General features: G+C 44.8%; 1 protein-coding gene across 3 annotated transcripts; it reads left to right on the top strand.

Moving 5' to 3' along the window:
* The first annotated feature begins 2056 nt into the window (after positions 1-2056).
* On the top strand, positions 2057-9935 carry GPHA2 (glycoprotein hormone subunit alpha 2). 3 transcript variants are annotated; one of them, XM_029613653.1, is made up of 4 exons: positions 2057-2154; positions 7265-7375; positions 7615-7799; positions 9644-9935. In XM_029613653.1, the coding sequence occupies exons 2-4, from the start codon at positions 7276-7278 to the stop codon at positions 9743-9745; spliced, it is 387 nt and encodes a 128-aa protein (XP_029469513.1). In that variant the 5' UTR covers positions 2057-2154; positions 7265-7275; the 3' UTR covers positions 9746-9935. The 3 variants fall into 3 exon arrangements, with proteins under 3 accessions (XP_029469513.1, XP_029469512.1, XP_029469514.1); XM_029613652.1 differs by lacking the exon at positions 2057-2154 and adding an exon at positions 5506-5844; XM_029613654.1 differs by lacking the exon at positions 2057-2154 and adding an exon at positions 5506-5844 and having other exon boundaries at positions 7615-7836; positions 9644-9757.
* The last annotated feature ends 5011 nt before the right edge of the window (positions 9936-14946 follow it).

Genomic DNA, 14946 nt, shown 5'->3' with positions numbered 1-14946 from the left:
TGGATGTGTGAGAACCTGTGTAATTGTGTCTGTGTCAGAGCATGTGTTCATGTGTGTGTGTGTCTGTGTCAGAGTTTGAGTGTGTATCCATGTCAGAACTTGTCTTCATGTGTATGTGTGTATGTCTGAGTCAGAGCTTGTGTGGATCTGAGAGCTTGAGTGCATCTGTGTCAGAGCTTGTGTTCATACATATGTGTGTGTCTGTGTCTGTGTGAGAACCTGTGTGCATGTGTGTGTGTGTGTGTTTATGTGTGTGCCTGTGAGAGCCTTTGGAGTAGATTTTAAAAAGGTCCGCACGGGTGAACAGACACCAGCATAATTGAGCATCCGTCTTCCGACCCGCGGGCCGTGAGCAGATTTTAAATTTTTTTTTAATTTTGGGGCCTCCGACTTAATATCGCTATGATATTAAGTCGGAGGATGCACAGAAAAGCAGTTTTTTCTGCTTTTCTTACACTTCCTCGGCCGGCAGAAATTAATGCCAGCCTTTGGGCAGGCGTTAATTTTTAAAAGTAAAATGTGTGGCTTCGCTGCACATTTTGCTTTCTGGATTGCGCGGGAATAACTAATAGGGCCATCAACATGCATTTGCATGTTGCGGGCGCTATTAGTTTTGGGGGGGTTGGCCGTGCATTTTCAACGTGCTATTACCCCTTACTGTATAAGGGGTAAAGCTAGCGCATCAAAAACGCGCAGTCAAACCTGGGCTAACAATGCGCTCCTCCGCACTGAACTGTATCGGCCTGATAGTTGGATACACCTGATATTCGACTAAGTTATCTGGATAACTGAACCCCTCCTCGTAACGCCCCCAGAACACCCCTTTTATATCCGGCTATAATTTAGCTGGATAACTGGCCGGAATTGCCAAATTTGCCAGATATTCAGCGACTGCCTCTTATCCAGCTAAGTCCTACTTTCCAGCTAAGTAACATTTCAATATTGGCCCCGATGCATCTAGCTGCAACCAACATATAAGTAACTTAGGATGAGTAGTGGAACCCACATTAAGAACATGTAAGTTATATCCTAACAATGCTGTGGCTGGATCCAAGGGAATTTTCACCTTAATTATCTGGTGAATCCACAACATAACTTCAGACTAAGAAATTTTAATGACAGGGCCCTGTTCCCTAAATCCCTTCCGAAAAAAAGGATTTCTTTTAAGCCCCGTTTTAAACAACTACGCTGAGGTGTAATACCAACAGTAAACATTTTTACCCATCATCTGGATATTTGAGCCAGGGAAGAGGCTTCCTTTGGTTCAGAAGTTTTAAGAGCGGTTTTGGCAGTATCCCACTCAGTTGAGGGCATCTGGATTGATCTGGCCAAATGAAGAGGAAGGAGAAATGTATTCTTTCGGTGATAAATGTATTTTTCTTGAATCCAGCCAGATCAGTCCAGGACCCTCCTCCCCCATTCTGTCAAACATATATTTTCAGCTGTCTATTTTTATAGGAAGAGTGCTTTCCAGTGGGACGTTCTTATAATGTTAGTTCAAAGGTTGTCTGTTTGTTGACCCCTTTTCTCTTCTAAGTGTTCTCTCTTGGAAGCCTCCTGGTTGGGGCTGGAAGAGTTTTGGGAAATAGGTTTTCGCTTGTTACAGAAGGTACTAGCAGGTTGATATCAGCACTGGAGCTATAAGGATTGACATCAGCAATCCTGTTAGTCTCTGTTTTCCATCTAGTGGATGGTGGGCATAACCCATGCATCTAGGCTGGTCTGACTAGACTCAAGAAAGGAAATTATCAGGTAAAAATACATTTCTCCTTTGGTGTGGTCAGATTTATACGTATATTCTGCTGCACATTTAGCTGGTTAAGTGCGGCTGAATATCTGGATAAAAGTAATGGGGTAAAGCTAGTCGATTATCTTTGCCAACTCCACAGCCACTGAATACCAACCCCTCTAATTTGTTTAAAAAAATACAACAAAAAACGGGCCAGCCCAGTGGCAAGTGGTAAGCACTGAGCTCACCTGGAACAGCATTTTATATTTAGCCAGCTCTTTCTGAGTCTTCAGGGAGTGCCTCCCCTCTCCAGTTCACGTTTGCTTAATCCCCTGATTTAACTAGACTGCGCAGTACCATTGTAGTCTACTGAGGCTTGTTTTAGCAAGGAGGGAAGTTACTGCAGAGCTGCAATCCACAAAAAAGTGAGTTGTAACTGTCAGCTAGTCCATACCTCTGCCTGGGGACTGCCTGCAGAACAGTTTAAATTATTATTGTCCCTATTCCATTCTCCTGTTGAAATGTTCTAAACTCAAATAGAGCTGAATGGAACATTGGATTTATTTTCTGGTGATGGGCAATCTTTCCAGTGGTCTCATCTTGCAATTGAGCTTTGTAAAATATTTTTTTGAATGGTGGGTAATTGGGTTTGGTTAAAAATCTTTCCCCTGTACCTATTTGTTTTTTTAAATAAAATATATAGACCACTTTCCTGATTTAAATGAAATCACTCCAAGTGGTGTATAGTAGTAAAATTCAAATATAAAACAATAAAGGAGACAGAAGACCTAGTCTTTCAGAGTAGGGAGATAACTGAGAAATTTCGTATCTGATGGCAGATAAAAACCTCCAGACCCCTCTAGTCTCTTCCCCATTATCCCTCCCTGCTGCAAATACCCTGCTTGATCCCCGTTCATGCCCTTGTTGCCAAGGATCCCAGGCTTTCTTGAATTCTGATACCATTTTTATCCCTACCACCTCCTTTAAAAAGCTGTTCCATGCACCCACCACCCTATCTGTGATTAAATATTCCCTTATGTTACCCCACTACCCTCTTTGAGCCTTCTAGAATTTCCTCCCCACTGACAAAGATTTGGTTCTTGTGCATGATGTATACCTTTGAGATAGATGAATATCTCTACGATATCTAGGATTGCCACCTCAATCCTAAGTCAGCCAAATAGGCTGATTCAGTCCTAGCTTTCCTTCTTGCATGCATGGATTTGCAATTCTGATTTTCTTAGAGAAATGAATAGAAAAATCAGATCTACAAGTCCATGCTTGCAGTGAGGTAAAACCAGGACTGCATCAGCCTGACCTGGGGTGAGGTGGCAATCCTAATTTTATCCCTTTTTGCCCACTTCTACTCTAAAGTATACATATTTTGGTCCTTAACTCTCACTGCATAGGTCATCTGGTGCAGATTTGTACAAACCAGTATCTTTGCTCAGGAAGGAAGGGTCAGATGAGATTATCCAGAGGAATTGAGGTTGTGGGTGACCCACAATGACCTCACTATTGTTCCATTCTGCATCCCCAGTTCTGAGATGATATTAGGATGAAGGAGAATCTGCTGAAAATCCCAATTGCATATTTATCCTAAGAACTCTCTGAATCAAGTTGAACAAGTCCTTTGGCTTCAGAATTTTATTTGGTAACCTCTTCCAGCCAGAGGCATCACACAAAATATCAGTTATTTAGAACAATGCCAAATATATTGATGGCGTGCTTCAAAAATCTCTATATATGATGTACTTGGGTCCATCTTGGTAGAGTCCATCTATCAGAGATTGGTGGTATGGTCATGCTTGCACACCCCGCCAATGAGCATATCCATCTGTTCCCTCAGCCAGTTTGCAAACATAACTGCTCTCACTCATCCACCCAGAAGATAGTGAAGAAGGAGTTGGTGGTGCTGGCTGGAAGATCAGGCATTGACCTCTAACCTATCTGGCCAGAGGATCATGGAGGAGAAATGGGCAATACAGGTTGATGCACCTAGATGATATTGGCCTGCGGACAGATCAAACAATTGTGATGATTGTTTTGGCCTACATGGACCAGAGGACTGAGACTGTGGAAAGATTGAGGTCAGACTAGAGAGAGGGACAAGGAGAGAATGCTTTGGTCACACTGGAGGAGGAGGGTTGAAGAGGAGAGAATGCTCGGGTTGGACTGGAGGGTGAAGGAGAGAGGGCTAGGGTCGGGCTAGACAGGGGGAGGAAGAAAATGTTGGGCCTAGGCTTGGGTTTAGGGGGTGGGGGTTGAGCTGGGGGAAAAGAGACAACTGGAGCCAGTTTGAGATGGGGAGGAAAGATGGCTGAGTTTAGACAAGAGATTGGGTGGAGAAAGGGCTGGGGAAGGAGGAGATAATGTTTGGGTCAGATGGAAGGGGGAGAGGAGGAGAAAATGGGGGTCAAGCTGGTGGGGAGTAGAGAAGGTTCAGGTCAAGCTGTGGAGGGGGGAATTCACAGGTCATCCTTGAGTGGGAGGAGGAGAGAAAGTTGGATTCAGGCTGGGAAAGTTGAAAAGAGAGAGAGCTCGGGACAGACTGGAGGGCAGAGGTGGAAATAGTGTTGGGATCAGGCTGGGAGAGAAAAGGAAGAGGAGAGGGTATTGTGTTTTTGTCCTTGGTGGGGGATGAAAAGGTGTGACAGCCCTGGTAGCCCCATCCCCAACACTATAATTCCCTGTCAGCCAGAGTTCCAGGGCCTGCTGCAGTTGATTTGCCCTGGGCTGTGCACCTTCCTAAGATCAGTTGTGGGTGTTGTGGTTGGGCTAGAGAGGGCTAGAGAGCAGGAGGAGAGAATGCTTGGGTCAAGCAGTGGGTAGAGTGATGAGAGAGTGCTCATGTCAGACAGTGGGCATGAAGGAGGAGAATGTTGGAGGAGATGGGAGGAAAGACTGCTGGGAAGGGGGTGGAGAAGAGATTAGAGAGATAGAGTGGGGAGGAGGAGAGAGTGTTGGCATCAGGCTGGGATGGAGGAAGAGGAAAGGGCGCAGGTCATGCCAAGGTGGGATTAGCGTGTTGAGGTTGGACTGGGATGAAGGAGGAGGAAAGGGCTCAAGTCGTGCTGAGGTGGGATAAGAGAGTTAGATGGGGCTGGGAAGGAAGAGGAGCTGAGAGTGCTTGGATTGGTCTGTGGGTAGGAAGGAGGAGAGAGTGTTGGGGTTAGGCTGAGGGAAAGAGAGAGCTAGGGATGGGGCTGAAAGAATGAGATAAGCTTGCGGTCTCGCTGGAGATGGGGTGGAGGAGAGAAGGCTGGGGAGGGGAGGAGGAGACAGTGATGGCATAGGGATATGGGATGTAATCCTTCTTAAAATTTCAATGGGTGGCAGATAGTTGTTATAATAATAAGAGTTTTGGCTTTTTTTTTTTTTTAATTAGCAGTGATGGGGCAGCAGGATAATGAGGATTTCCTAGTTTTCCACAATGTAGCGCAGGCTAAGTTTAAGATTTCAAGAAGATTCTGTTTATTAGATGACATACGTGCAATAAACTGATAAAGGAAACAGGTTTAAGCCAAGCTGTGGGGAGATTGGATGTGCAGGTGGGAATGTGTGACTGTATGGGCAGCAACCATCAAATACAATTAATAGTTTATGAATGGAAATTCTCTCTCTTTTTTAAGGGGGAAAGAGAGGTGGAGCATGCAGAGAAGGGAGCTGAAAATTGATAGCATCAGAAGGTGTGTTCAGGTGTTAAATATTTGTACCAGAGGTACAAATAGCTCCAGAGCAGAGAGGAACTTCAGCAAGGCAGGCAGAGAGGGAGCTAAGACTTTCCTTCCTGGGGAACACACAGTGGGAGAGAGAGCAGAGCAGAAAAGAAGAAAAAGGAAAAAGAGAAAAAAGAAAGAAGAAAGAAGAAAAGAGACAGTAAAAGGAAGAAAAAAAAAAAGAAAAAAAAGAAGAGGAAAGTCAAGAGGAAGAATAGAGAATACAGGAAAGATAACGGAACAAAAGGGAAAAGACCAAACATGTACAAGGAAGAAAAAAAGTAAAGAAAAGAAAGAAAACGAGGAAGAAAAAGAGAAAGAAATTAAGAAAAAACAGAAAAGAAAAAATTAGGAAAGGGAGACAAGAAAAAAAGGAAGAAAACAGGACAGTACGTGGTAAGTAGCAGAGTTCATGTGTGCAGTGAAACACTGGCAGGAAGTGCTCACCTGAATTAATTGCCAGATTATGTTGTGCATATGGCTCCAGCAGCAGGATGGGTCCTGCAGGAAACTGAACTCTTTGCAGGTTGTGAGACTGTGCTTTGGACCAGCAGAGAAAGTGCTGGGGCTCTTGTGAGGGCAATTTTCCAAAGCTATTTGAATGGACATTTTTTAAGTTGTCCACCCTCCCTGAAAGAGAGGCAATGCTGGAGTTGGGAAATGCAGAAAAGCGCTTCATTTTGAAGGGCAAAAATCCTTTAGAGAAAGCAGGTACAAATTTCCCCTAGGCAATTTTCAAAGGGAAAGTAGCCGCAGACGGTTAGAAATTGCTCCCAAAATGAGCCTTCAAGGCCACGGGTACATTTGAAGGACGGACCTGTGTGATCTAGAAGGCTCCTGTATAGTATCTTCAATTCTGCTGGCTCAGCACAAGGTGTCATAATACCCCAAGGCTCCAGTCCTTTTCTGCCATTATTGTAAGTCATGGGTAATTTACAGAGCTTTTCCTTCCCTCTGCTGATTTGCTGTTTACAGGTAGGACAGGATTTAGTTATCACCTGCACCCACAATCTCCTGTATTCCACACTTTGGTTAAAAATGCCAAGCACCTGAATGTGGGGAGACAGGTGCAGCAGGATGATGTTGTCTCTGCTCTACTTATACTTTGCATAGATTGAATTCCTCGGCATCAATCTAGTCTGCAGACAATTATTTCCTTGGTTTTGTCTGTACAGTTACATGAAGTTCTTTTCTTTACTGCTTACATATAGGAGATATCAAGGTGAAATATAAAAATACAGGGCTTTCCTCCTTTTATAGCATACCTTACTATAACAAAGGCAAGTCTTGTTACTCTTCCAAAGTGACTAAACTAAGCTTCATTTATAGGGAAACAGCTTTATATAGTAAGCACTTTTTATAAACAGATGTACGCTACCACTGTATCTGTTCTGTAGCAGGGCAGTGCATGTGTGTGCGTGAGCGAAGTGTGCACTACTGCTCCCTGTGCTGTACTTGTTCTCTGAGCATGCACCTTTGTTTGAAAGAAACAATAAGGGGATTTTGATACATATTCTTTCTTTTTCCTCACAAATAAATGACAATGTGTATAGCAGAAGTCACAAACTGGCAGGGGCCACAGTGTGAACACTTTTGTTTTGATCTCCAGAACTGGACAGTGGCCTCCTGCTCATTTCACATAAGCCACTTTCTTAAATGCCTACCAGCCTGGGTTGGATTTGAACTGGTGATCTAGAGATGACAAGCTTTACAATGCTGTGAACCATCTTGGATCCACTAGCATAGTTTTTATTCTCTTCCTCGTAGATTTAAAAGTAAAAGCGGGACTCAATTTCCCATTATCCTTCTCTTGCAGCCCCTCCTGCCATGTCTGCCCTCAGTGCCCTGCCATTAGGTCTCAGTCTGCTGCTGCTGGTCTCCAAATCTTGGAACTATGAAGCCATTGGGCCCGGCTGTCATCTCTATCGTAAGTGCCAGGATCTGATTTCTTCTGCATGTTTATCTGCATCATCCTTAGACATTTTCTTTAATATTAAATTGGCATGACTAAGTCTGTTCAGAGAGTGACAATTGAGGATAACTGGGCTCTAAATAAGCGGTGAGCCATAGAGAGGCTATTGACATATAAATATATGAGTGAGAAGCAAAAAGGCAAAAGCAAGATCTTCCCAATAATAATAATAATGATGTTTCTCTCTTTCTTAGCATTCAATGTGACCATAAAGAGTGACCGCCAAGGGACATGTCGAGGAACCCACATAATCCATGCCTGTGTAGGCTACTGTGAGTCCAGTGCATTCCCCTCCAAGTACTCTGTGCTCCTGGCAAGTGGCTTCAAGCACAACATCACCTCAGTTTCCCAGTGCTGCACTGTCAGTAAAATGCAAAAGGTAGTTCCCCACTGCATGACACCTCATCACGTAACAGGTACAGCACAGGCGACAACACACACTTGTTTCATGCACACTTTTCCCTAGGACAGAATAGGTAGAGTAGAACTAACAGCAATGCAAGCTACACACAGTCACACCCACCGCTCCACTACCACAGCATAGATACAACACAGGCAGCGATAACACACTTCCTTTATGCTTCCCTTGTGCACATAACACCTCATGACAGAATGGGTTCAGTAGGGGCAACAGAAGTGCAAGCTTCCCTCACATACACACTGCCCTAACACAGAATATGTACAGCACAGGCAGCAACAGCACAGCTTCCTTCACACCTACACACACACACATTGCCCCATGATAAAATGGGTACAGCAGGGGCAAGCTCCCTCCCCCCATACAGTGCCTCACCACACACACACACACACACACACACGGTAAGCTTCCCTCAGACCCACTACAACAGAGTACACAGACACACAGGGTAAGCTTCCCTCAGACCCACTACAACAGAGCACACACACACACACACACACACACACAGGGTAAGCTTCCCTCAGACCCACTACAACAGAGCACACACACACACACACACACACAGGGTAAGCTTCCCTCAGACCCACTACAACAGAGCACACACACACACACACAGGGTAAGCTTCCCTCAGACCCACTACAACAGAGCACACACACACACACACACACACACACAGGGTAAGCTTCCCTCAGACCCACTACAACAGAGCACACACACACACACAGGGTAAGCTTCCCTCAGACCCACTACAAGAGAGCACACACACACACACACACACAGGGTAAGCTTCCCTCAGACCCACTACAAGAGAGCACACACACACACACACACAGGGTAAGCTTCCCTCAGACCCACTACAACAGAGCACACACACACACACACACACACAGGGTAAGCTTCCCTCAGACTCACTACAACAGAGCACACACACACACACAGGGTAAGCTTCCCTCAGACCCACTACAAGAGAGCACACACACACACACACACACAGGGTAAGCTTCCCTCAGACCCACTACAACAGAGCACACACACACACACACACACAGGGTAAGCTTCCCTCAGACCCCCTACAACAGAGCACACACACACACACAGGGTAAGCTTCCCTCAGACCCACTACAACAGAGCACACACACACACACACACACACACACACAGGTTAAGCTTCCCTCAGACCCACTACAACAGAGCACACACACACACACACACACACACACAGGGTAAGCTTCCCTCAGACCCACTACAACAGAGCACACACACACACACACACACACACACACACACAGGGTAAGCTTCCCTCAGACCCACTACAACAGAGCACACACACACACACAGGGTAAGCTTCCCTCAGACCCACTACAACAGAGCACACACACACACACACACAGGGTAAGCTTCCCTCAGACCCACTACAACAGAGCACACACACACACACACACACACACACACACACACACAGGGTAAGCTTCCCTCAGACCCACTACAACAGAGCACACACACACACACAGGGTAAGCTTCCCTCAGACCCACTACAACAGAGCACACACACACACACACACAGGGTAAGCTTCCCTCAGACCCACTACAACAGAGCACACACACACACACACACACACACACACACACACAGGGTAAGCTTCCCTCAGACCCACTACAACAGAGCGCAGGCAGCAGCTGAACAAACTTAATTTACATTTCCTGTCTATCAAGACAGCCAAACAGGCTGCTAGTGCAGTGGCCAGATTTGCCAGCACCTCTTAACCTTTCTCTAACTGCTGCTTCTCTGGGCTTTTACTTCTAGGTTAAAGTTCGTTTACATTGTGGCTTTGTCTGGCAGGAGGAGATCGAGATTTTCACAGCCAAGGCCTGCCAGTGTGACATGTGCCGGCTATCGCGGTACTAACGTCCAGAAATGGAAGATTCTATCCACCTCGACAAACCCTGGACTGCTAGGCTTCCTCAGGCAGGGAGCCCACAAAGGTCCCAGGCCGCTGATATTTTTATTTATAAGCCAAAAACACTGCTGTATCTTATAACTCCACAAAAAATGCACTAGACGTGATAATTTAGTGTCACTGTAGAGATATATGCAAAATAAAAATAATGTATAGGTATATTATACAGTGTCTGACTGGGTTTGTGTGTTGCAGCTGTTGGGGGGGGGGAAGGATGCCCCAGCCGTGGCTCTTTGATGCAGGGCCAGGACACAGAGTTGATAGCTGGCTCCTTGTCACCTCAGGCAGTTGGGATATGATGGATGCAGATGGCCCTGTAATGAGCTCCAGTTAATCCACCCCATGCTGGCTGATGGTTTTTCGGCTGGGCTTCAGCTTACAGGAATGTCAGCTAGGAGTTAGCAAGAGCACAAAAGCCACTTTCAGAACCAGGATGAGAAGGCTGGGGCAGAGGGGCCACTGTAGTTGTTGAGGATGTGCACCCTCCTGTGATACAGAGATCCATGCATCAGCAATGTGGACCCGTGCCTCTCTCCAGTTATCCTCCCATTGCTGGACAACAGTCACCACTACCATCCCCCACAAAGCAGTATATACACCACTGGCTCCAGGAATGTGTACATAGCTCCCTACACACATACACCAGGTATAATCATGCATATGTACAGATGTAGAGAAGTACAGGTAATGCTAGGTTGGACAGTGTCACCTTTTTAATATTCAAGTACAGAACAGACTCTGGCCAGCAGTAGTGGAAGAGGGTATTGTATTCAGTACTATTCTCCCCCTCTCCCTCTCCTGTAAGCTTTCAGTAACATATATCCTCAACCTCCTCTCCCCCTCAGTGTATCAGATATCTTAGATTCAGAGTGAAAGTGGCATCCTGGCCTACTCACCTTCCAAGCAAGGGGCCCAAAATAGACAGGTGTTTACAATGATTTGCTGTAAGCCACACATCAGGACCTGAAGAAACAGAAACAAGAGCGACACATATAGAGGAAGAAAGGCAAAGAGATGGGACAGATACAGACATAGAGACATTCACATACACAACGATGGAACCTTATTCAAGTCAGAATAGGAAAGTCAGTTTTGAATAAGGCCCACCGCGAAAAACAGATATACAGAGAGAGATACAAAGAGTAGGATTCCCCGCACAGACTGGGAAATAGACACCGCTGCTCAGGAAATAAAACCTTCAGATTACAATTTTGTGAAGTTTGAACCCATCAAGGACATAGTTCCGGATTTAGATATAGGCAACCACCTAAAGCACCAAATTTCAAAGGGGCCAAACATCCAGGCCAAAGTGGAGCCTGCTTCTACTAGCTTTATAGCCATGTGCTGGCAGAGCTTCAAAGGGGTGCTGCCCTAGCAATCTGCCGGTGGGCACCAAAATCTTAAATCTGGCCTGCATGGACACTAGTGCAAGAATGTGCATGGATACCCTGGCCATCTTCCCTTCTCTACCTCCTAGCTGTACCCAGCTCCAGGCAAAGGTGGCCCACTCCTTTTAACAAGCAGAATCAGGAGCTCTATCTGACATCTCATCCAAAGCATTTTATTTTGCATGTGTGTATCTCATTCCACGCACAAACGCTGCAGACTGATGGAAGTGGTAACCATCTGCAGGGCTGCTGCATACACTTTAGCCTCATGGCTGCTATTTTGCGGGCTGGCAACCTGAACACTGCAAGCTCTCAGGTTTATTGCTCTTAAAACCTGAACAGTCCCAGCTCGATGCCAGGGAGGAGGGGGGTGATCATACACCCTAAATGTCAGGAAGGTTGTGCTGTGCAATTAATTTCAGAAGTAAGCACAATGGAAAAGCAGATGGAGGTAAGGAGGAAGACAAAGGCCCAGCCAGAATTTATCATCAAATCCTTCCCCCTCTACAAAATGACATGAGCTGGCTGAGTTGAAACAGCAGGCTGTGGGTAGACTGTCTGGAAAGCAGCTCATGGGTCCAGGTGGATACTGAAAACACAATGTACAATATGAAATGCAAAACTTTTAGACATGAAAAGGACATTAGGAAAGCAGAAGTGCTCCTCTCTCCTCCCACGTATCTGGTAAGAGCAAACACCAATCAACTAGAAAGTAGCGCTATAAATGCAGCTTTCCCCAAGGGTGGAAGCTGGAGGTGGCAACTACTGCTGCTACTTCCCAACTGCCTGGTTAGTGGTGCAGGGCCAGAACCCAAAGCAGCTGCTTTTTAGCCCTCCTGTACTGCAGCAGGGCAGGTTAATGTAAATTAAAAAAAAATGAAAACTACAAAAATAATTTAAAATGCAGTGGAGGGAAATGAGAAGGGGTTCCTTTGGAACATCGCACACCTGTACTGACAGGAGAGGGCTTGCTTGGAGAAATACAAAGCTAAACCGGTACAGTGGGTCCCAAGAAGTGCAGGTTTCACTTTAGAAGCTTGGGTCCTGCCTGGAATGCCACACAGGGGTATAAAGATTAATCGGTTTCCCAGCCCAGCGGGTTCTCTAGCTGGTCCTTGAGGACTACCTGGCTAATATGGTTTTCAGGACATTCATAAGAAGTATCTGCATACAATGGCAGCAGTATATGCAAATATATTTCATGAATTGTGGATGGCCTGAAAACCTGATTGGCCCGGCAGTCCCAAGGATTGAATTAATAACCAGTGTCCTAGAATAAGCACAAACAAGTCCCAGGTTATGGAACATCCTACCCTTCAAGTTTTAAATCTGACTTTATTTATGCTTCAGGGAAAAGATTAAGGCCTGGCTGTTCGGTCAAGCCTTCAACTAAGTAAGTTAGTGTTGGTCTTGCCACACCGCTATTTTATTAAGTTATTATGGTATAATACCCTGAACATAATCCGCTTTGAAGTGACTAGAGTGCAGAATTTAAATCAAATAAATAAAATATGGCCAGACTGCTGGGGAGGTGATATGGGCAGTTAGCATTAGCATCCTGATTAGATGGCCAGGCTAAAATTAGGCAGTATTTATTAATTTGCATTTTAATTTGAGAAGATTGAGCAGGCTATTCTGAGAAGTTTTGGGTTGGGGAAAGATAAGTAGAGAGTGGGATGGGGTTTTTTTTGGGTTTGTTTTTTTTAACATGTTTTTGATCTTTTACACAGAAGTTTATCAGTGTGTGACTGGGAATTGAACCAAGATATATCAGTAAACCAGGCTGGGTAGTTTTATCTATGACTTTTGTGTGAAAGAGAGGGTTATTTGAGTGCTTGAGTTAGAAATGTGTTTTTCCTTCTGTTCTGTAATTTTGTTTATTGTAACCACCTTGAGAGTGCTCTGATAAAGTGGAGAATGAAATCTAAATGAATATCTGATGAATATTCACTGCAGGTATGCTGAAAACCAGACCAGAGCTAGCTGAACCCTGCACTTTCACACATTATAACCAGAAAGAAAATGAAGAAACTAAATAGCCCTGCTCATGTAACTAGGGCTTCCCACAGCTGTCCTAGTGACCCCACAGCTAATGGATTTTCAGGATATCCACAATGAATGTAAATGAGAAAAAATTTGCTTGGGTTGGAGAACTAGCATATGTAACTTTATCTCATGTCTATTCACATCCTGAAAACCCAACTGGCTTCAAGATCACTAGGACAGGTTTGGGAAGCCATGACATATACACTGTCCAGAAATGTCCCAGAGGAAGAGAGGAAAAGCAAAAAATAAATATGTGTCCATCAAAAACGCAAAAGTGTGCTTAAACAAATTGGGGGTTATTTTCATTAAGCCAGCTAGTGGCAAGGTACAAGAGTACTTTTGTAGCTGCATAACGTGTAATCGGTTTTCAAAGGACAGCCGCCTCACTATTTTCACTTTAAAAATGTGCTAGCTCAGATGCTTTGGCCCTGCTGTATATGTGGCTGGGATTCGGTGGGAGAAACTACATGCATATATTTGGAACTTCAATATAAATTAACGATTACACTTCCACGCCAAGTCCTCTTATTGCTAGGTGGTAGGTGGGAGGGGAGCTGTTTTTACCCCAAGGCTATAGCTGGCTAACTCTTTAGCTTGCTGGCCAGATCCCTGTGCGAATGGCACTCATATTTTGGGGGAACACTAAAACAACTTACAGTGCCTCAAACCTTTACTGCTTCCTCAGTTATAACCACATCAGCCCATTTCTTACTTTATGAAACTGGATATAAAGACTCCAAAAAATACCATAAAATATCTTGAAAACTTGCTGTCTCATTTCAAAATAAAGGTTTGGCTCCTTTAGGGAAAGGGTTTTCAGGAGCTCTGAAGCAGGCTTTTTTTTTTTGCAGAAAGACAGCTTGTATATGGATCATTTCACTAGGGCTGCAGCTGTTTCTCGCATGCTGGAGCTGGCTTTCTAGGGGCGATTTTTCAGCTTGTCCTTATTGGGACACAGAGTACATGTGCTTTTAGCCCCTTTCACACCACTGCACAAGGTACACACATTCTTGGGCTTTGAAACCTGCTGGAGGTAGAAAGTATGGGTGATCATTTGCAGCTGTTTTCCCACCAGGTAAATGTTTGGGGGAGAAAAATATGTCTTAAGACTTGAAAATACAATCTAGATACGCAGTTTTCCTTTCACCACCTAAACAATACCCGGGACCCCTCCTTTCATTATGGCTAAAAGTACATCTGCTGAGGTACAACACGTATATTTTTAGTCAAATTGAAAGGGGAGGAGAGAGGAGTTTCAGACAGCTCATTAACCTCATGTAAAGCAAGTTTGCTTACTGTAAATGGTGTTTCCATAGATAGCAGGATGAATTACCTATTACATGTGGGTGACGTCATTAGGCAGCATCAAACAGAACCCTCTCTCTTAGCAAGTAGCGCTTTTGCTCTACTGAGCTTGGGTGGGAATTTGTGATCGGGCATGGCTTCATGACCCGCTCAGTCAGCTTTAGAGCTAATTCTAGCTAGGTAGTTTACTTTCCAGGAAGGCAGGCAGGGTTTTAGTATGGCTAATTCATCCTGCTATCTATGGAAAGCATAGTTTACGGTAATCAAACTTGCTTTTTCCATCAATAAGCAGGGTTGAATTAGCCATTACATGTAGGGAGTCCCAAGTTGAGGGTAGCAGCAAAGCATTAACTGAAATAAGCAACCCAGATCCCACCCTGGAGAGTAGACTACTGGGTGAACAGGCTATG

The sequence above is a fragment of the Rhinatrema bivittatum genome, chromosome 8 (genome assembly GCF_901001135.1).
Source record: "Rhinatrema bivittatum chromosome 8, aRhiBiv1.1, whole genome shotgun sequence".
Taxonomy (NCBI): Eukaryota; Metazoa; Chordata; class Amphibia; order Gymnophiona; family Rhinatrematidae; genus Rhinatrema; species Rhinatrema bivittatum.
Note: the sequence above shows the minus strand (reverse complement) of the source record. Positions and strands in the feature narration are given on the sequence as shown.